The sequence below is a fragment of the Schistocerca cancellata genome, chromosome 5 (assembly GCF_023864275.1).
Source record: "Schistocerca cancellata isolate TAMUIC-IGC-003103 chromosome 5, iqSchCanc2.1, whole genome shotgun sequence".
Lineage (NCBI taxonomy): Eukaryota > Metazoa > Arthropoda > Insecta > Orthoptera > Acrididae > Schistocerca > Schistocerca cancellata.
In genome coordinates, this window is record NC_064630.1 from 39,765,092 (window position 1) to 39,789,041 (window position 23,950).

The window sequence follows — 23,950 nt, forward strand, 5'->3', positions numbered from 1 at the left end:
ATAAGAGCACTGTTCAAGTCAGGTAACATCCACCCTGAATGGTTGCTCAACTTACACTGTGGTCTCCCTTCACACTTCATTCTCTTGGAAAGGACTGCCATCTAGCGTCATGTCATGTTACTGTGGATTCTTGGAGAGACTCCTGATGCCATGGAATGAACATAGTTTGTAATGTACTATTGTGTACTGTTGCAATTGACAGTAAAACATGTTTGCAATCACAAACTTTTTTTTCATCTTTTCCGCATGCTCTATCTTTGTGGTGGTATGTGTGTGTTCATCCATCTACCTACATGTAATTTTACGTATGAACTACTGGTAACCTTCCTTTTTGCATATTTCAGAATTTTTTAATTAATTACCATTTATGAGACAAAAATTTGTTGCAATGACTTTTGCAATTTATGTATTGTTTCATCCATATTGTCAGTGTGTGATCTTAATTTGTCAGTCCTGGTTCTGGCCTGTGTTGTGAATACAGTTCAGAGACCTTTCCAGCCTATATATCTTTAAAAATCAATATTTTGTAATCTTTTGTTTTGGGTTAACACAGTATAGGTATGTGGTATGTAGAACAATATGAGGATCTATTTATGTAAATTTGAAATGCATATCAAGATGTCTTTAATTCAGACAGGATTGTCTCAGAATTAAGCAAGTATGATTTCAGGGATATGTGGGCATAGAAAGAGTAATAAAAACTTATGTGTAGCTTAGTGAAGCTAAATGACTGATGAAATGATAAAATGGAATACTAATCATATATAAGAAGTGTGAAAGATTCTCTGGCTTCTGAAAACTGATGAAGCTCAAAAGAGAAGTTTAATCAAAGACATGACAGATAATGATGACAGATAATGATGGAAAAGAAAAAAGAAAATAATGAAATTGGGAGACCACACATCCACATACACGCACACACACACACCCACCCACCCACCCACCCACACACACACACACCACACACACACACACACACACACACACACAAACACACAGTCATTCACACAAGCAAGTACACCTTACAAACATGTGACTGCCATCTCCGGCAGCTCAGACTGGAATGCAACAGTTATGTAGAATGGAAGCAGCTATCTGGAGGGAGGGGGAAGGGGAAGCAATAGCAGTGTATGGATGGGGGCAGAGGGAAGAACACTTTCTGGAGGAGTGTGCAATGACTAGAATGCCAACAGGCACAGCATCAGGAGGCTTTGAGGCAGGGAGTTGGGTGTGTGTGTGTGTGGGGGGGGGGGGGGGGGGGATGGATAATGAAAATGGAGAGGAGGGGAGAGGGAGAAAGACGAGTGGGTACATTGACAAATGGCGGCACACAAAGAGGGGAGGAGATGAGAATAGGGAGGAGGTGAGAGGACAGTGGGTATGGAAACTGTTAGGTGGAGGATGTGAGGACAGTAATTCACTGTCGGTTGGGGCTGAAATAATTTCGGGAGTGGAGAATGTGTTGTAAGGGTAACTCCCATCTGCGCAGTTCAGAAAAACTGGTGGTGGATGAGAGGATAGAGATGGCTCGTGTAATGGAGCAGCCATTGAAATCAAGTATGTTCAGCTGCATGTTGTGCCAAAGGTTGGCCTACTTTACTCTAATCCACAGTTTGGCAGTAGTTGTTCATCCAGGTGAACAGCTATTTGATAGACATATCAATATAAAAAACTGTGCAGTGATTGAAGCAGAGCTGGTATATGACATGAGTGCTTTCACAGGTGGTCTGGCCTCTGATGGGGTAGGGTAATCCTGTGGCGGGACTGGAATAGGAAGTGCTGGGTGGGTGTATTGGGCAGGTCTTGCACCTGGGACTTCCAATGGGATATCATCCCTATGACAAGGGGTTGGAATTGGGAGTGGCTGTGGGATGGACTACAATGTTGTGCAGGTTGGGTGGTTGATGGAATACCACTTTAGGAGGGGCGGGAAGGATCTTGTATAGGGTGACCCTCATTTCAGGGCACGATGAGAGATAATCAAAGCCCTTGCAAAGTATGTGGTTCAGTTGTTCCAGTCTGGAGTGGTACTGGGTGTTGAAGGGGGCACAATATGCTTTAGGTGATAAATTCTAACTATTTTTTCTACACATAATTGTCAACATTGGGAACAAGTATTTGTGGCATAAAGCCTTATATTACAATTGAGTTTATCATTGTTGACAGACGAAATACACATGAATTTAGTAGTCTTCAAAGCCTTCAAGTGCATAAAGGAATGTGACACTGATTTTATTTTGACAATTTCAAAAATTTACACTTTGAGGGCTTAGTGTAAAAGATGACAAGAAGTGGATTATGTGTTTCTGCCCATTATTGTATTGGAGTTCTTTGACATCCATTTGCATATTCCATGGAACATGTGATCATTTACTATTACAAACGCTTCATAAACAAGTAAAACGTAACTGTCTTGTTACTGCAAAAAATATTAAATTCAGAGGCACATGTGCTTGCCAATACCCACTCAGAAGATACAGCTTCCATTACTGCCAATGGGCACACATGAAAGTAAATATACAGTACTCCTAACTTCTGTTTCTTCTTCAGACTACAAAAGAGGAGTGAGCTACACAGAATGAAAGAGGAGTGTGTGGGGGAGGGGGCAGATCCTTCAGACCACAGATTAAAAGCAGCCCACCAAGTTTGAGGAGGAAAGGAGGCAGATATATCACTCAGTAATGTGGCTGTGTGTGGAGAAACGGTATCAAAATTTGGTTTGCCCGTGATCAGATACACTTTTTGTGTTACCATATCGTACACAAATCAGTAAGATATGCAAAAGCAATTAATTTCTCCCTTTAACTATCAATTTAACAACTTCTAAATAAATACTTTTTTAAATTAGTGGTAGCAGTATCATTCCAATTACAGCTGCTGCTTTTATGTGTTATGAAAGATAATTTCTATCAGTTGATACTTTACCTCTGAACTCAAGTCATGGGAAACGCAGATGAATTATATGCCAGTGATTATGGGTTTTTGGGATGGAGTTCAGCATTAGCTGTATATTGCCACTTGAGAATGGGTACTGAAACCCAAGTTGCATTATAGATATTGGTGTAGTGCATTATCTATTTCAATTGTTTGCATTACAGGTTGAGTGGTTTTACAATGGTAAAAAGCTCCCACATGGCCATCGTTACAGAACATTCCATGACTTTGGTATTGTTATTTTGGACATCTTATATTGTTATGAAGAGAACTCAGGAGTTTATGAATGCCGTGCAGTCAACAAAGTAGGCCAGGATGTCACAAAAGCAACACTAAAATGTGTATCAAAGGCCAATCTCATCTTGGATTCACAGTTGCCTCGAGTAAGTAATCATTCATATATATTACGCTGAAGAATTCAATCAGAGAATAGCCGTTTCATGTTTTTCTGTATAATTTTTGTGTAGAATCATGAAAAAAATAAAATCAGACTCATTTGGTTCACTCCACTGGGAACTGCCTTCAGTGTGAGAATCAGAGTTATGATTTTCTATAGTTGAATTGAATGTGAGGGAAAGAATTCCAAATTAAAAAAAAAAAAAAAAAAAAAAAAGCAATAAGACATCAAGAACCGTAAAAGTTACCACAAAAGGCTTAGAGCAGGTTCGCTGCAACAACAAGGGCATAATGCATTCACTGTAGATCTGTGGCTTAAATGGGTATAGAGAATCACTCACAAAAATGGGTAGACCTTTTTAGTCATATTTTATGCAACTACAGTAGAGAGCTAAAAAATCGTAGATAATAATGGAATTATGTAAGGATACTCAGTATGACCATCAACATATCACAAGAAATGAAGACAATTTTTTGCCTCCTACTCAGCATTGAAAACTGTATTTCCAGGAGCAGATATCAACAACAAATTAATTCTGAACACTAAGCCAGTTCTGTTGAACAAACTAAGCTACACAGTATGCTCCAGAGATTGAATTCCAAAATAATAAACTGATTATTTAAGTTAGATGTATTTTATTACTATTCTCTGTGATTAGGCAGTAAAGAAATCACATGTTTAAGCAATCATTGATGCCTCTTATTAGCTGTAGTTTTATACCAATTTAGTTATTTTGTACTTTTTATGACTCTCCTGTACAGCAATCACATGATTACTAAATGTAGATTATGAGATGAATAGGCCTCTCATGTACATATGGATTCCTTAGTGTTGAAATTAGTTTTTGTGGAGTCCTTGAGAAATAGTAGCCTCTATTGTGGTCACAAAGTATTTTTGTTGGAGAACTGGCCATACAACATCATTATTCAATTTGGTATCATTTTACTAATTTTTGACCATTCATGCCATTCAGCTGATTGATGATGAAATGACCTTTAAAAGTTATTACTTTTGAATGGCTTAAGCAGTCAGCAGTAGTGACTTTGCTTTTCTCCTTTTTCCTGTAGCTAATAACAAAAACTCTCTAAGTTTAAGTGAATGCTGTCAAATTAATGTGTTTTGGCTAGAGGTAATTTGTATCTGTACAGTGAAGAACTGAGTCAGTTTTGAAATTTTACCAACCCATAGTATGAGAGGATGTCTATCTGTTGATGAGAAAGTAACCAAACTGGAGCAGATTCATGATTATCTGAGTGCAGATTATCTGATTTGCGCATTGTCTGTTCATAGTTCAGCAAATTTTGGTCAAGTGAGGCTCAAAATATTGTTAAGGGTAACTGAAAAGAGACAGTTATAGTAGATAGCTTTTTTGTTATGTTGGTGTCTTAAATATCAGTAGCTGTATTTCATAATTAATATAATGAAATTATATTTGTTAGCTTGGTGTTAAAGAGGCTACATGTTGTGAATATCAGATTAGCTGAACAATAAGTAAATAATGTTTTACAACAATTTTCTTCTTTTAGGGGATGGAAGGTGGATTGGAAAAAATACAGAGTTTAGAAGATTCACACTTAAAGATGAGAGATGAAAAAACTACAGAAACAAAAGGCCAAGCCCCTGTCTTTACAGTCCCTCTGTCAAACGTTGACAACCTTCGAGAGGGAGAGAGTGCACATTTTGAAGCCAGACTTATTCCTACAGATGACCCAAAACTCAAGGTATGATCATCCATAACGTATGCTATAGGAACTTAACTTTATCCTGGTAAGTCTTGCAGTATATGTCTGTTCATATAGAAAATGGTTACAGAATCAGTGTTTGGAATGTACACCAATGATCTGGATGCTCATTCCCTGGATATTCCTACAGGTAGCAGATATGAAGCCAACCAAGCCATCTAAAATTTGGAAGTGGAAACCATGTCCTTTGGAACTGATTGTTAAGTCTGAAACTGTTCTAGAACTATTTTGTGATGGCAGACCTAATAGATTTATTTTAATAAAAACCAGTCTAGATTATAATATTATTTTTAATTCTGGTAACTAGTTTTGGTCTATACGACCACCTTCAGATCGAAGGCTCCAGATGATGTGAGAAGCAGGTTCATGGGGTTGTAGTGCTGGTTGGTACCTGCCAAAACTGGTTACCAGAATAAAATATAAATAATTTACTATGATCTGGACTGCTTTTTATCAGAATATTAAATATGATCAATGTGGTTCATCAATGATGTCAAAAATTAATAGATTTAGTTGATTTCAAGATGATATTCTGAAGTTAGATGGGGTTTGACACTTGGCTGTTTTAACATACAGAAATATATTTTAAATTGATATTAGTTTATAAATTTTTAAATATTTTTATTTACTTGGGTTGGTTAGACTTTATTTAAAAATATTGGTACCATTTTTTCTTTTAAAGTTAGGCTTCTAAGAAACAATACCAGTATCAACTTGTGCTTTTTCAAGCATTAAACCAAAAAGACTGTTCTCATAAGAAATATATTTCTAGTACAAAATGTACTTGCTATTCTACTGAACTCATAAAGCTACAAACTTTTTAACATTATTGGAAGAGTCCAAGGTTCTTTAGAATGTATTAATTTTACAAAGTTAAGAGGATGTCTGTCTGTTGATGAGAAAGTAACCAAACTGCAGCAAATTCATGAGTGCGGATTATCCGATTTGTGCATTGTTAAGGAATGAGGAGGTGAGGGAAGAAGCCGGAGTAAAGACATCTCCATTAGATGGAATTGGCACATTTAGACTTTGATGGTACGGGCACGAGATGAGAATGGAGTCAACTAGAACAGCCAAAATAAATTTGGAAAGACAGGTGGATGGGAAAAGACCTCAAGGAAGACCTCTAACCTGATGGATGGACTTGATCAAGGCTGATCTAGTGACCCGAGGATGGACAGTGGATGATGTTCTCTGTGAATAGGTGTATCTGGACAGGACGAAGTGGAAGAGGCTCATTACCAGTACCTGGGAAACTGGAACTGTTGAATGATGATGATGATGATGACCCTCCACTTTCAGTTAATGTCACTCATGCAGCCATTGGCCATTGGACTGAAATGTGATCACAGCTGTAAAACTGCGTTAACAGTAGAATCTCAAGAAACATCGTATTCAAGTAGGTCTAGACATTATCTTTTAATCTCATGAAACATTTTATGCAAGTAGTTTCAGACATTCTTATTTTCTTTGTGAAAGTTGTAAATGGAATCCAAGGTAACACTTAGGGCAATGTAAAGATAATAATAGCTTGTTTCGTAGAAGAAAATTGCAGAACATTCTGCTGAAAACGGGTTAAAGGTTACTGTAGTGAGGAGTGTGCTGGTACTTCTTGTCTGACTGGTCTTGTGAAATATATTTTTGGTTGTGAAGATATAAATGACAATAACAAAACAGTCAGGAGTGGCTGTATAGCTGTGCCAATGAACAGGGATTTGAGCAGCTAAGTGACACAGACATAGTGTACAGTGTGTGTTTGATACTGAAAGACAGCAAAGACGAGCAGATGGAGGGAACTGTTACCACACTCACTGAGATACTGAAATATGTTGATTTGATACTAGAGTATGAAAGACAAAATTTGTTTTTGTGTACTTTAGTTTTGACACTCTGGAAAATGGAAAACAGTAGATAAGAAAAAAGTGAAATAAAAGCAGAAAAAATTGGACAATTATTTTTAGAAAGTGCCCTGATAGCAAATGACATCAAATACATGCGTTTTACGTGTAATTATGTAACTAAATACTGAGTTTCCAACAAGTAAAATATAATTAATGCATTGGGATTTTAATTGTGACATGTTGTGTGTTTTGTAAATGCATAATAAAGCTGTCTCTGGCAAAAACATATGTGTTTAGGATTATTTGTGGTTTTTGGTTATTCATGCAGTCTTGGGTCTATACTAATCTAAATAATCATGAGTTTGCTGTATTTTATATCAAAATGTATCTCTTTTGTATCATATCAACAAGCACTCCGAACCTGCAAGTCTGGAAGTACCTTCCATTTATATTTACATGTACATTATACTTGTCGAGAATGTTGCTATAAATGTCTCTAGTAATCAAATTAGTATGGCAATGTTGTACGGAGGGCAAGAAGATTAGAATGAAATGGTATGAAATACATAAACTTATGTCAAAGGTGTAAGGAGATAGTAAATTTAGAAGAGATGAGCTACACATAGTATGATAATGGATAGCCCAAGATGGAAACAACCATTTAAAAATGAAACTAGCCAATCACTTAGCTACAGATGAACTATGGGCAATAAATAGGCATGCAGATAATCATTTATAATTCTATAAGTTTCAGTCTTTTTCCAGTTGTATCATACAGACACACTGACTTGAGCACACACACACACACACACACACACACACACATACACATACACACATAGGTGCTGATACAAATTTCTGATCATTTAAGTGTGTGTACTCACATATACCACCTATTCTTCAAGGATAGGTGAGCCATTGCCTTTCTCGTATACGGAGTGTTGTTTTCATGTGGAAATTTGTATTTGCATTATACTGTCATTATCCATGTTTAATTTCTTACACAGTTTGTGTAATGGTGTCCAAAAGTCACATAATGGTTGTTGCAAAACATCTAAACCTACATCCCCAATGGTCTTTGGACCAAAATAATTAATTAATTTGTAGTTGAAGGTTTGATGGAGTTTGAAATGATGTTCCATTACTACACAAAGAAATGTTTGCCAAACTCAAATTTCGAATACATTGTGTGGAGTTACTATTATTAGTTTGTTGGGTGTGGGCTACATAGTAATGAGCAGATGATTTCAGTTCCTTTACAATGTACATGAATAAAATAATTTTTTTAAAATTTTATTTACTTATTTATGTATTTTTTGAATTTTTCAAGGAAAAAGATTTGTTAAAAGGCTTGTCATATGGTCACTATAATCTTTTGTATTTCAGGTAGCTTTGTATCATCATTTTTTCAGTGTCGTATCGTCTTTTCTTTCAGGTTGAATGGTTCTGGAATGGAAAACCACTAAGGACAGGGTCCAGGTTCCGTACATTCTGTGACTTTGGATTTGTGATATTGGAAATTTCTCCAGTGTACCCAGAAGACTCTGGTGAATACTCATGTCGTGCCTTCAATGACTATGGGGAAGCTGTAACAACAGCAAGTATGAAAGTGCAAGGTATGTAGACAGATTGTAAATTAGATGTGAGAAATGAATAGTTCATTTTAGTTTTGTTTTTGTTGATTATCTATTTGCTTTCTTAACTTTGCACAGTAACTAATATAATGTCCATGAAGTTACCTTATTTTGCATAATTAAAATTAGAATTTTTCTGTTAATGAATGTTTGTGAATACTCATTTTGTATGTTAGGTACATCCTGTTTTGATTTTAGTTAAATCTGTTTTAGGTCAAGATGTGTATCTTAATCAGATAAATAGTCATCTTACTGAATTCCAAAAGAATGTCTTGTAATTTGTTCTTCCTTCATTTAACTTTTCTGATTACCATTTCTGAACTTTTTGTTGGGTTTACACATATGTCTTCTGTAGACAAAATATTCTTATATCACTGCATCTGTATATCATTATATTTCGGCAAAACCTTTAAGTATTGTCACACATTATCATCTTCAAAACCGTTTACAGGAAAGAGGAGTATCATATTAGAATCTCAGTTGCCAAAAAGTATGGAGCATACTATTGAGAAGATTGCAGAACTGGAAGGTCTTGGAAGTGCTCCAGCTCCAGTCGCACCTGAGGAAGATTCTGGAAAACCTCCAGAGTTCATCACTACTCCAAGTGACCTGACACTAACTGAAAATTCTTTGGCACACTTTGAATGCCGTCTGATTCCTATCAATGACCCCAGTATGAGAGTAGAATGGTTCCATAATGGAAAGCCACTTTGGGCAGGGTCACGAATCAAGACCATAAATGACTTTGGCTTTGTCATACTTGAAGTTGCTGGTGTATATCAGAGAGATTCTGGTCTTTATACTTGTAAGGTTAGTGCACAAGGGAATGAAAATTACATAAAACTTAAAAAAATTAATTAAATGATGATTTATTTTTAAAAAAATGTAAGACTTAACACGGTGATAACAATTTACATTCTTAACAGGCCACAAACAAACACGGTGAGGCAACTGTATCATGTCAGCTGCAAGTCCGCAGTCGTCAGGGAATCATTCTTGAGCCACAATTACCAACAAATTTTAAAACGGGCACTGAAAGTATCCAGAAGCTGGAGGAGGCGTTATACAAGAAAGATGAAATAGTGACAGAAGAAGAGAAACCAAATCCTCCCAGGTTCACTGTTGAATTGAAGGTAATGATTTTATCATATCACATATGAATGTTATCAACAAGGAAAGAAGAAATCTTATATTTATACAAAAATATGAAAGTCAAGTACAATACATTCTTTTTTGTAAATTTTTATTCTTCTATACTAGTGATAAATGATATTCATTAATAGAATTATTTATTTTTGATCACAATGAAATTTCTGGATATGACACAGGAACAGTTTGTAATGTGTGCCCACTGACTGTAGCTCGTCTGTTTGACAGTTATTTTCAATAACTCAATACACGTATGTATTTTAAAGCTAGAGATCTACATGTAAAAACTGTAAGAGCGAAGTTCATATACTGACAGTTTGACATTACGTGTAATACAAATGTCGTGCGACATTACAGCATCTTGTAAGCCCCTCCCATATTATCCTATGTTAAGGAGGTTGCTCACTCACATTATTTCAGAGGATGCAGGTGAATAATACATAAGTCAACCAGTACAGATCGGAGACGACATTTATTCATTAGTTCTGTGCGACATGCTTCATAATATTTACTGTGTCTTTTATAACCATGTGCCACTATTATACTCATAAAATATAAATGTATTACTCGTTGCACACGCCAGCCCAGACAACGCGTCTGTGTAAACACACTCTCACCCGTAGGCTACTACAGCACGATGCCACACACCAGAGGCCAACCCCCACCACACTCTTGTGACAAATGAAGGGAAATGCATTCTCATATTGACACAACAGAAGAAACACATACACTGGCTGATAAAGAACTGGAACATCTATCTTTACTAGTATTACTAATTTAATAAGAAGTACATTGTTCCTCCAACCTAATGCTCCTAAAACAGCTATTTACAATTTTTACATGCATATATGGGGGGCCCAATTTAATATTAATTCTCCTTATAATGAAACTCACCATGACATTTCTGTAATTGATAAATGATAGCACGCCAATTCCTCTCGAGTACAATGTCCTGCTTTTAATGTGGACACTGCCAGTTCTGATGACAATATCGCCAAGCGGCACAATCGATTATTGATGAATTCTACATATATGGCCACAACAAAATGGATGAAGCATTTTCTCTCTAATGACAGATATTCGTAGTCATGTTATATAAATTGTACGGACAAATGAAGATAAAGAGAATTAATTCATATACAATCCAGAATATTAGTTTAGTTTTGGCATAGGCATTTCACTTTTTAGAACTTACCTTTTAAGTCAAGAATTGTAATTTATTGTCATATTTTGATTTTTCAAAGGATGTACTCGACGTGCAAGAAGGAGCACCGATCCATTTCGAGTGCCGTGTAGAACCGGTCGGCGATCCTACGATGCGTATCGACTGGTTCCATAATGGTCGACCATTTGCCACGGGCTCTAGAGTCCATATGCTTAATGATTTTGGCTTTATTGTTCTTGACATGGATTACACATATGCCAGAGACTCTGGTGAATACGTGTGCTGTGCCACCAACAAGTGGGGGTCAGCAACAACAAAAGCTACACTCACTTGTAAAGGTAATTTTATACTTTGGTTTTCTTTGTATTTGCTTTGTACTTTCCAGACAAATTCCAAAGAGAATTGTACAAGGAGAGGTATAGATATTATGTATCACAGTGAAAGAACCTGCCACAAACTATAAACATTGAGGTCAACTCTCAAGTTTTCAGAAGAAAATTCTGGTGAAAGGAAACATAGTTACAAATGGCAGCGCAAGTTACGTTTTGTGTAAATGTACACCAAGAGTATGTTTATAAGGCTGAAAAAGTGCCTCTTGCAGTGTATCTGGGTGTTGGTAACAACCTACAGAAACCCATCAACCATTGGGGCATGTGCACAACTTAAGAAAACAGATGGCTCATCTACACAAGGATATAAACATCTAGAGATTATCATGGGGGCTACGGAAGTAGTCAGTGAATGATACATGTATATATAATGAATAAATGTAAGTAATTAAATAATAGGGACTTAGGCAATAATCCCTCAGGATATTAATGTAGACTTATCGCCACATTTGAATTTTACTGTTGATTTATTGACAGGAGACAAATTTACTCTGAATGGTAGCCCTGCACAGGATAATACTATCCATGATGATACAGATGAAATCAGAAATAATTGTTGCAGCAGAGTGAGCAGAGCAGTTGCAGGCAATGGCTACCATAAACCAAAAGCATTGTGCAGTGCACTGAAACTCAGTTAGACTGCATAAATTCCTATTGCTTTAAGAATTCAGTCAAATCTCATTGTAATATTTACTTCACTGTACCAAAGTTCAGTCACTGTTAACTTCTCTAATGCTTACAGTTTAAAAGTCTCAAAATCACCAGCTGATATACTGAAAATGACTAACTACGGAATAAGTATGCATAAGGAATATGCCTTACACATAAACACGAGCGACACTCTGGCCACTTGGTCGACCTTATCCCACCTGCTTCTACTGGCAAAAGACTGTGATACTGGCCCTACGTGCTGTGTCCCTGTATGTATCACTTGGCACTACCTGGGTCACAAGAATATCTGTGAACCTGAAAATCATTCTTTTATACATTCATTTTACAAGCTCTAAATATTCAAAGTGCTATATATACATTATATCATTTTGTACACTTGTATTTTAATGTCTCATTTTTCTTACATGTTGCCATATAATCCACTTCCTCATTACATTTTCAACATTGCACAAACTGGTACAGCAACTGCCTGTCAAAAGTGGTTCTGTATGCTTTCTTGCTGGTTTGCACTACATTATTCGAATGTGTTCTTTACAAATATTAACATGCAAACTTCACATTAAATAAACACAGGCAATTAAATATTAGTATAAACTACCCACTAAGAGACTAGAGAGGCTAAATGTTTTGTGTGTTTTTTAGAGAACTTTGTTTTGGACACACAGCATTAGTACTCTAAGATTTTTGTTTTTAATAAGTAGGTTGTTTAATTTATCGTTATGCCATATATATTTATTTGTTAGTGGATGTCATACACTAAGAGTTGCTATATCGTGTGCACTGGTAGTGTATCAGTATCTATTGTTGTAGTTGTTGAACGATTTTAAATAGAATTGTTAAAAACTTATTTTGTGAAGAGGTACAAGCAAAGTGATATTTTATAAGAATTATCATGTTGTTGTGATTTCAGCACTGCTTTCAGATTTATTGTAGCTGTTGGGGACATGATTTTAGTATTTTTGATGAATCGATTCTTAGTTTCAAAAATACTAAAACCATTTTAGTGTCCTGAGGCCAGGCTATTCCTTAGTTCCTCTCTCTCCCCTTGTTGGAAATTCCTGGCCACACACCCTTAATGTCATTTATGTTAGGATTAAGGAAACCGGTCAAGTGGATCGCACTATCCAGCCTACACATTCAGGCATGCAGTGTAGTAAAAGCAGGTGATAGACATCAGTTTATTGGTAGAATACTGTGGAAACGCAGTCAGTCTATGAATGAGATTGCTTACAGATCACTTGTGTGACCCATCCTGGAATATTGCACAAATGTGTGGGACTCGTACCAAGTAGGACTAACAGTGAATATATAGAGAGAAGGGCAGCATGAATGGTCACAGGTTTGTTTGACCTGTGGGAGAGTGTCACAGAAATTCTGAAGAAACTGAACTGGTAGACTCTTGAAGATAAGTGTACACTATCCTGAGAAAGCCAAATTATAAGTTTCAAGAACTAGCTTTAAATGGTGACTTTAGGAATATATTACAACCTCCTGCTTATCACTCACTCAGGGATCATGAGGACAAGATTAGATTAATTACAGCATACACAGGAGCACTAAGCAATCATTCTTCCCATCCTCCATACATGAATGGAACGGAAAGAACCATAATAACGGGTACTATAGGATGTACACTCTGCCATGCACTTCACAGTGGTTTGCAGAGTATAGATTGGATATAGATGATTGTAAACAAATCTCCAGTACTGGAATCTACAAAGGCATCTTAGAATGTTGTAAACCCTGGGGTCTTATTGGAGCAACATCATTTTTATGTGTGGAACTATGGATTGTGTATGGTGATTGCTTCATGAAAACCTAAACTAACAATGCAAATTCTGTCATTGAGCCCACAGCTGTAAAATGTGATTGTACTTGCTGAGATAATTGAGATAGAACAGATGAACTTAAACAGGTGGTTTTGAAACATAATTTCAAAATATACTTTGGAAATAAGTCAAGAAGAAACAAACAGATGTTACTTCATAGTCAGATATAAGTTATGGAGCTAACCACAGAATTTTGAAGATCCAGAAGCCTTTAGATATGAATGAAACGAGAACATTGTCGTCTTCTGTTATCTTTTTTCCCCTGATGTTTATCCTGTCTAATAACAGGGTAGCCAGCTGCCTTTCCTGACACCACAGTTGTGAAGGTAACGTAAGTGAGGGACATTGTGTGTGCCACCTGTATGTGAATTTTATAAACTTTGTCCTGTGTGTCATCGTATTTTAACTGTTTATGTATTGTGTTCTCTGAGGTGGAATTTGAGGACCAGCCAAGCATTTGCATAAATGAGTGTGAGGAAACTGCCTAAAAACCACACTCAGGCTGACCATTGTACCAGCCAACAAGTCATTAATCCAACTCACTGATTTGATTCAGATTTGGCTCTGGCTGAACTCACTGTCTCGCAAGCTAGTGCACTGCACATTATGTTGTACGAGCAGCTCGCGTACAAAAATTGTACATTCATAAAATGTCAAGTCTGTAAGAAGGAAGAATTACTATTTTCAGTTATTTAATTTTAGAACTTTCTGATACGGATCTAGCTCCAGAGTAACTATGCTTGACTATTGTCTGAGTCAGCTATAATCTATGGGGAACTAAGCCTCTCCTTAAATTTTTGGATTCAAAATAATGTGTTGTAAAGCTAGTCAGCAGGTCCATTTAATTGGTGGGAAAGTCAGGGTTTTTGAATGGTTTCCTCCCTCTCGCCTTTTGTTGGTATTACTGTACGAGATGTCTGGGGAAAATGGATGAGACAGTCATTCGACCAGAGTAGAGTTGAATGGCAGATATGTATTTACTGACTCATGTGCTCCAAGCAGGTACTACCAGTGCTGTTGTAGGAGTCTGTGAGAAAATGGAGGAAGCACTAATTTGACAAAAAAGAGTGAACAGGCTTTTATGGCCTGTGCTGTAGTATAACTGTGTGCCACATACAGAAGCATTTCTTTTGTGGATACTGTTATGTTTGTAATCAGTAAGAAAATTATTTTTGGTATTTGCTGTCAGAGTTTGTGTAGCCCTGTGGATAAGTACCAGATTACAAGCCAAAAGGGTTGTATTTCAGTTCCAACTATATGTAGAATTTGTTCTGTTAGTTTTCATTTATTTCATTCCTTCACCTTTTGCAATGATTTTAGGAGAAGACAGCTTTACCTTGTTTGTCAGGATGAAAGGTAGATATGCAGCAGTTATTTTAGAAAGCAGAGATCGGATTTTTATTTTCCCCTCCTGTGTGAAAATAATGGTTGTTTGAGAGTCACTGCATGTTTAATGTCTTTAAATCTTTTAACACTTCTGGCCAGACTAAGTAATCCTTCTTTTTACATAGAAAAACTTTTATTTTATTGCTCGTAATCTGTTGTTCCTGCTGTTCCATTAAAACCAACATTGTGACATCATTTTAAATTCTGTTGAGGTATCCAAACCTTTCCATGCCCTTCTTATAGTTACAAAACAAAATTCACCAGTATTGTAGCAAACACTAATCCCATGTTACAGATAATTCACTTTTATGAATGTGGACATTTAATTAACCTTTATTCAAAAGACATCATTCTATTCCCTCTGAAGCACACACAAACAGCAATTTTTGAAGATTTTTATGTTTAAATGTATCACAAACGTATGACAAAAATAGAAAAGAGTCAGCTTCATTCATCTATTTGCACTTCCTGCACTCCCTGTTCAACCAGAGGGAGCCAGAGACTGAAATCGTATGAAACCTCTGCTCCATGACCAGCACTACTGTATGCTTCATTAAGAGCATAAATGATTACCATTCTGTGAGTCACTTGTGAATGAACTTCATGGGTGTCTATCTAAGATGATGAAAGAAAAGGCAAAAGCTGAGGTTCCTGTGATTTATACTTGCATATCTTTGGAGCTATGGTTGACTATTTTTCCTTTAGCTACATCTATATCAGTCCAATGTAGAAGTGGCAGCATGGAGGAGGTGACCATATTTTTAATGTTATTAGTGAAGCTGGCTTATAACTCATCAATTATTATAGTAGAATAACATGAAGCAAAGAGAAAATTCTGCTGTGGATGTTTTTTGTATGCACCCACAAAATGACTGTCTCTGTTGGTTGCTACATCAGAAGTATCTGCTCTGGTGGTTTCTGTTTCAGCGGCTGGCAAGAATAAATTAATCTTCTATAGGGGGAGACAAATAATTTTGATTATTGAAGGAAAGGTCTGAAAGCCACTGTATAATCCAAAATGGAGAATATATAGTGAACCAATGTATCTACTATCTCCCTCTCTATATAGCATACAGCTGTGTTCTAGTTTCTTTCCTTCTGTTTTCCTACTTTCATTATGAGTAGTGTATGGGAAGAATAATAATCAATAAGCATCTCTATTAGCATGAATTTGTATGATTTTACTGTCATAATCATTGCACAAGATGTGTGGGAGGAATGTTTGTGGATTCATAATGGAACTTGTGCTGTGTGATTTTGAGAGAAAATTTCTATGTAATGCACAATGCATTTCTTGTGGCATCAACCACTGCAGTTCATTAGTCATGTACGGGGCATTCTGCAGGAGACTAAGTAAAATAATGATGATTCTTGCAGATGTTTGAATGTTCTCTTTTTCTGCTACTGGGTAAGATTGCCAGATTTTCATCTTTTTTTTTTTACCTCTTCATTAATTACACAAACAAAAGTTATTGTGCTGTATACAAAACTTGAAGTAGAATGGATATTTAGGTACATAACCTTCAGTGTTTTCATCTCCCCATGAAAAATCTACAAATGTTATGTTACACAAACAGTTGCTTCGAAACTATTATGAAGTACATTTTATCACTTACTGTATTGCAGTTTTTACTGTATGATTATAGATTCACGGATTACTCAGCCTCACTGACTCCTGGGTCTGGTACTTGAGTATTGCATAAGAATACATTATATTATTCTGTTGCAGCAAAACGAGACGTTGTGTTGGAATCACAGTTGCCACAAGGAATAAGTGGTGAAAAGTTGAAGGAACTGGAGAGAGGACCACTGACAGAGGCTCTCCCTGAAGAGGCGCCAGCATCACCTCCGAAGTTCATAACTCAGGTTTGTTAGTGATTCTAATTGTGTGTATCAGTATAGTACTTTGCTGTTTAGTAAATAATTAGGAGCATATATCAAATTGACTTAGGCATAGAAAGTGTGACAACAGGCATTTGAAAGGTACAGTTTTCATTGCACAACAAAATGAGTAGTGGGTGAGTTTAAGAAACATCAGGAACTATCATTAAATACTAGAAAGTAGACAGTACATTTATGAAAGATGGCTGGAAATATTTAAACAAGAGTATAAGTTTTGAGTTTCTTTCATGCAGTAAATATCCATAAAATAAAATATTTGTAAATGTGTGAATCTCAGGACAGTACAGAAGTACAGATTTAGAGATATAAATTTCAGAAATGTTCTTGAAGTTCACAGAACTGTCTGAATGACTAGATAATATGATTTTGTCAATTTTAGAAGCAAGAACCATGTAATTATGTAAAGTAAGATTGCATATCAAGAGATAAATACATAACACTGTAACAGAGTGGTTGAGTGATCTTGTATATTTTTAATCTGGTTTCACATGTTATTTTATTGAGTAGATTTCTTTGTCAAGATTTACCTTTAAATTTCAACCTCATACAGTGACAGACTAGTTGATGCATTGGATGCATACTTCACAGAAGTTTTGTTCAAACTCAGGTCTCGTCATCCTCATTGAGTTTCAAATGGTTTTCCTGATTGTCTTTTGGCAAATCTAGGAATGATCTTTGTTTGGCTATGTTAATTTCTTCTATCAACTGAGTTTAAGCTTGATGTTTAATGACCTCAGTGTTGATAGGATGGTAAGCTTGATTCTTCCCGTTTTGTTGTGAATTTCCAGTTTTGACGAGTCATTCCACATTTTGGTTATTATGTTTGTTTTTGTAAGTATGAGTGTTTCTTTGTTGTTGACAAAAGATATGCTGTGAGAGACAAATGGTATTTTGACAAGATAATGGTATAAAATATAAGTTAGTGTATGGTCATCAAATTTCAGACTGAACGAAAGTCAGGTAAGATTACTGCAGTGCATGAAGTTCACATTATAGGAGATGAAGAAGGAACACTTCCTAACTGATTTCAGTAAGTCAGGAAACATACTAAGAAAGTCAAGTGTCATTGAATCTTAAGCTTTTGCATTTTCTGTGAAGTAATTATTTTTAAATTTGTGCAGACTCGTAACTTGAACTTTGTCAGTTATGCTGCTCTCACTCCTGTCACAGTAGATTGGTACATTGGTTCCCCTCCTCCATTTTACTTTGTATCCTGTCAAGTTCAAATTCATTCATCACATTGCATGTGGTAGAGAGAGAAATACAGTGTCAGAAAAGCTGAGTTATTCAGTGCTTAAAATCAATATTGTGTTGTTATGGCGAAGACTGAAGACATAATTCAAAATTGGGCAAAGAAAGTTAATTTCAAAATCATGGTCCACAGTTAATGACAGAATGAAAAGTGGTTTAATGTGTGATGTAGATGTGTCATAAATAAATTTGAACAGTAATAATTCAAATTTTACTTGAAGTGGAAAAACATATGGTCATTGTTAAATGTATTAAAAAGTAAACTGTGATCCAAGCTGTTATAACTGAATATCTGTTTTGAGAAGTGAAGATGACAAAAGAATTTCAGTAAAGGTATAAAAAGATTTTAGTGTTTGAGATAAGGGACTCAAAAGGGCAAAGTTAGATTTGCAAGTAATAGGAAGTAGTGTGTGTGTGTGTGTGTGTGAGTGTGTGTGTGTGTGTGTGTGTGTGTGTGTGTGTGAGTGAGTGAGAGAGAGAGAGAGAGAGGGAGCGGACACTGCATCTGTTGTTTCCACATTTTTAATAATTTTCGTTCCTCTTTTCTATTCATATAACAAAGAAGATTGTTTTACAATGCCCTTAAAGGTTTATTTCATATATTTTTCTGCACCTTCCCTCTGCCTTCCCTGTCTGTGTCAGTCTGAACTGACACATCGCATTATTGCCAGTGACATTTCTCTTATTCAGTTCATATTATTTCCGAAGCATTTAATTTTATCTTTGGTTTCATGAATATCACTGTGTTCCCTCCACATCTATATCATTGGATTGTCTGTACCAGTATTTCATCCATATCATTAGGTATATGGCCCCTCTGCATAATTTTGTCTGGCACTCCTCTTTCCTTACTTTCCAACGGCAGTTCCATATACTATGAACTGTCATTCTAACTATATCTTTGCAAATAAAAATTACTGCAGCTTTCTCTTGTCCACATGATTCAGTGTGTTGTCAGTGTGCCAATTAATGGCTCAGATCGGAACCATCAGCTTCACAGTGGATGTGAGTGAATGCTTCAGCTTCTGTCAGTGACGTTTGTGTAACATCAAACAGTCTTTCAAGCTTGGCTATATACTTACCTCTAGCTCTGTGCAACATGCAGCAGGAATATGGGGGTAGCAAGTTTCAACAGTCTGTGCAGTTGTGGAGTCCTGTTATGTGTGTAAACAGACACATAATTAATTTGCAAGTTGCTGTGTTTGAGATAGCTGTGTTGAAACTTTGAACATACCTAGGTTCAGCATTATTGGGAGACCTAATATTCACTGAAAATTCCTTAACAAAAACAGAAATAAAATTAGATATAACTGTATAGTTTATTCCTTGTTGCAAGTAATTTTTGTTTCATTTTGGTATCACAGATCACATCAGTGGGCATTGGTGAAGGTGAACCTGTCCACTTTGAGTGTCGTGTGGAGCCCCGAACAGATCCAAAGTTACGAGTGGAGTGGTATCGTAATGGGAAACTGTTGCCATCTGGACACCGCTTCCGTACAGTCTATGATATGGGCTTCGTATCCCTCGATATATTGTACACCTATCCTGAGGACTCGGGTGAATATGTGTGTCGTGCTGTCAATGACCTTGGAGAAGATACAACAAAGGCAACAGTGTCTTGCAAAAGTGAGTTCACAATAGGTTGTAGTGACACATTTTTCATGTTATGTTCTCAGAAATGTGTACACATATAAGTATTTCGTGAGAATTTATCTAATGTCACAATACAGAAATAAGAAATGAGGGTAACACTGGTAGAATGGAAGAAAAATGAGTGCTATCTACTTTTTTTTCTAGCAAAAAGTGATGAATAGATTCTGCTTCAAGTGATGCTTATAGTTAAGGATAACATCATGATGTGGAAATACTGTAAAAGGAAGACTTGTTCAGAAAAACATAAATATATATTAGAAAAGAAAGATGATGAGACATACCAAACAAAAGTGCTGGCAGGTCGATAGACACACAAACAAACACAAACATACACACAAAATTCAAGCTTTTGCAACAAAAGGTTGCTTCATCAGGAAAGATGGAAGGAGAGGGAAAGACGAAAGGATGTGGGTTTTAAGGGAGAGGGTAAGGAGTCATTCCAATCCCGGGAGCGGAAAGACTTACCTTGGGGGTAAAAAGGACAGGTATACACTCGCACACACACACATATCCATCCGCATATACACAGACACAAGCAGACATTTGTCATCTGCTTGTGTCTGTGTATATGCTGATGGATATGTGTGTGTGTGCGAGTGTATACCTGTCCTTTTTTCCCCCAAGGTAAGTCTTTCCGCTCCCGGGATTGGAATGACTCCTTACCCTCTCCCTTAAAACCCACATCCTTTCGTCTTTCCCTCTCCTTCCCTCTTTCCTGACGAAGCAACCTTTTGTTGCGAAAGCTTGAATTTTGTGTGTATGTTTGTGTTTGTTTGTGTGTCTATCGACCTGCCAGCGCTTTTGTTTGGTAAGTCTCATCATCTTTCTTTTTAGATATATTTTTCCCATGTGGAATGTTTCCCTCTATTATATAAATATATATTAGTAAATATATGGTGTGTCACATTTTGCCATATCTCGATTGTGGCACTATTGTGCTCGAAAGTGAGTCTCTTTCAAGAACTGGCAGTGGTAGCTAATTATACTAGGAGATGACTTTGGCATTTACACATTGGAACTGATTCCTACAATGATAGCTCTCAGTGTTATGTGCCAGCTATCCACTGTCACATTTTAGCACAGAAAACTGCAGTTAGAACAGTGCATTGTGTAATTTGTGTGTGTTCTGTCACTGACTTCATTGTTTTGAGAAGGTTGTTGACCAATGTTTCCTTGAATAATGTACTTTTTGAGGTTGTGGATTGGTTAGGACTTCAGTTCAGTTGAAGATCTGCCTGGTGTTCTCTTGTGGGCTACTTAAAACCAGTTGCTGACACAGCATTGTGCATTTGCACCATGTCTCATGTTGAGTGCTGACAACATTGATCCAGGAAATATGTGAGTAACAGCACTTTTGAAGCACCCTGTGATGTCTCTGACACAGCTCTACTGCAGCTGACAGCTGATCAAGAAACATTGCATGACATGTCATAAGCATCAAATAAAAAGGTATTTCAGTCAGCATATAGTGGTTATATGTTCACTGGGTATAAAAATGAGCACAATATTTGGATGCAAAATAACAGAAAGATAGACGTAATGATTACTGTTAACTCTGATGGTCTGCTCAGTTAGATTTACCATTCAAAAGGATAATTGCTAAACTGTGTGAGAGAAAATGGAATGAATAGTTATTTATCATGTAAAATGTCATACTCGGAGAGAGCTGTTGTGAGAAGCTGATTGGTCTTCCAGTCTCTCACTGGTGCGAGTACATCCCATAACAAACTCTTCCAACTGATCAGGAAGAGAGTGTATCTATAAGCTCATGGCAAAATGGGAAGTTAATACGAAATATGTGGGTACCAGTTAAAGTGTCGCAAAATGTTTGACTAGCACTCATACCCTACTTCTTGTCCAGTCACTGATAAAGTCAAATTTTATCACATTTTTAGCTTAATATGTGAGGAAGTTGTTGTATTTAATTCGTATTTTCATAGAAACTGATACTATTGTATTGTTCACCATTTGTATGTGAAGTGAGCAGGTGCCACTGTCAGTAGATGTTTGGACGATATGGATTGGTGTGGAACAGTTGAATTTGTTAAGATGATTTATTTCAAACAGATTGCAGAAGATTTACTAAGCATCGTCCTCAGAGACACATTGATAAGGAACAGAATAACAAACATTTTTCTTTTTAATGGTCTTAATATTCCATTGCACATGAATAACAGAAATATGAAAAGTCATAATAGATATGACAGTACAATTTATATTTTTCTTCTCATTGTTAACAGGACTGGCCTCTGTTTTGCTTGAGTTGAAATGTTTCTTTCTCTATTTTTACAATGGCAGGTTAAGCAATCATTTTCAAAAGGCAAATAACACAGGAAAAGCTAAATTTTTACTTTTATTGCCATTTTCATGTAAAACTTGCAATCAACATGTTTTTTAAAATTTTGTATCTTATGCTAATATTGATGTTAGTCATTTGATAATTTTCTATTTTTCTCATGGAGTCTGAGTAAAATTTGAAATTTATATTTCTTTAAATATTTAATGACACCACCCATTAGCAAAGCTATTGTTGAGAATAAAAGAGCAGTGGCAGTAGGGCAGCTTGTTTTCTTAGGACTTCTAGCCAGTGTGGTATGCAGAAGAATGATCAGTTGCTGTTCCACAGTGACCAGCACCACACAATCTTTATCTAGCTGCTACATTCACTCATTACAAGTGGAAAGGGGGTGGGTAGTGTAAACATAATAAAAAAATGTTGCTTTTGTTACCAGTTATTGCACCTGTTGTAGGTGTAGGATTGCCAATGTCTACAATTTTGTTATACTCCACAGTGATTGCCGACCAACAGCTGATTATGCCTGCAGAACTGTCACATTGAGTGCCACTGTAAACTCCAAACTAAGGCTAAAGGAAGCACTGTTTCAGGGCACTGTTGGAGTCCAGTGGATTCATGATCGTTAACGAGTACAAATTAAAATAAAACTTTTCCAGCAATAAGCACTTGATTCTCATTCCCCTTGACCCTATCACCCAAATAATCCACAAGATGGCAAGATCCCTCTCCTCCTTGCCATGTAGTAACTGGAGAGATTAAGATCCAGAATCATTTAAAGCTACAAGCAGCACCTTGCAGGCAGTCATCCTATTGGAGGTTAGTTCTCACAATATTGAAACACTGGTAATTTCATTTACACCATTACGTGACTGCACATGCAAAATAATTGTATTGAAATACCTCTGGCCCCAAAAGCCTACACTCTTCTGAGATAAGGTGCATTTTATGATTAGTTAAAAATAGTTTATCACCTAAAATGTCTTTATGATCACTGTCAGTGAAGTATGAAATCAAGCTGCTTCTCTTGGTTGCTAGATTACACTGTTATGAAAGTCATATGATGATGAACTGTTGTTAATGTTCCCACTGAATGAATCTCTACTTTTTTTGACTGACACCTCCAAACTATTGTCTGTAGCCTCCCATCCTACATTTAAGGCACCACTCACTTCCTTCACTGCTTTTCCACAGTTCCTGTCCCGTTACCTCCAGTCTCTTTGTTCGTCACTGTGGATATGATGTCCCTGTCCACCAACGTCCCCCATCCCCATGGCCTTGCCTCCATCCTCCTGACACCAAACCCACCACCTCTTTCCTAATCCTCCTGGCCAACAATATCATGAACCACAATTATTTCACTTTTGAAGACCAAATCTATAAAAAAAATTAGTGGTACTGCCACGACTACTTACATGGCACCCTCCTACACCAACTGATTTATGGGCCATCTGGAGGAATCCTTCCTATTCAGTTAACACCTAAAACCTCTTGTCTGGTGTGGTTTCATTGATGAAATTTTTGTGATGTGGACTCGGCGGCAGGGACAACCTTTGCTCTGCCTCCATAACCTTAACACCTACTCCAAAATACAATTCAGCTGGTCCCTCTCCCCTCTACATTCCACCTTTCTAGACGTCGATCTCCACCCTTCAAATGGTTCCATAAATATATCTGTTCATATCAAGTGTATCAGCCACCAACAGTACCTCC

The 23,950-nt window shown here is 36.7% G+C and overlaps 1 protein-coding gene across 1 annotated transcript in view; it reads left to right on the forward strand.

Annotated features, from left to right (window-relative positions):
- Positions 1-23,950, forward strand: part of LOC126188355 (titin) — a 516,411-nt gene that overhangs the window by 166,120 nt on the left and 326,341 nt on the right. The window contains exons 52-59 of the mRNA XM_049929953.1: positions 3,099-3,317; positions 4,858-5,052; positions 8,350-8,530; positions 9,000-9,358; positions 9,475-9,681; positions 10,942-11,200; positions 16,868-17,004; positions 19,656-19,917. Of these exons, the coding sequence (XP_049785910.1) occupies positions 3,099-3,317; positions 4,858-5,052; positions 8,350-8,530; positions 9,000-9,358; positions 9,475-9,681; positions 10,942-11,200; positions 16,868-17,004; positions 19,656-19,917 (1,819 nt within the window). The remainder of the gene's footprint in view (positions 1-3,098; positions 3,318-4,857; positions 5,053-8,349; positions 8,531-8,999; positions 9,359-9,474; positions 9,682-10,941; positions 11,201-16,867; positions 17,005-19,655; positions 19,918-23,950) is intronic.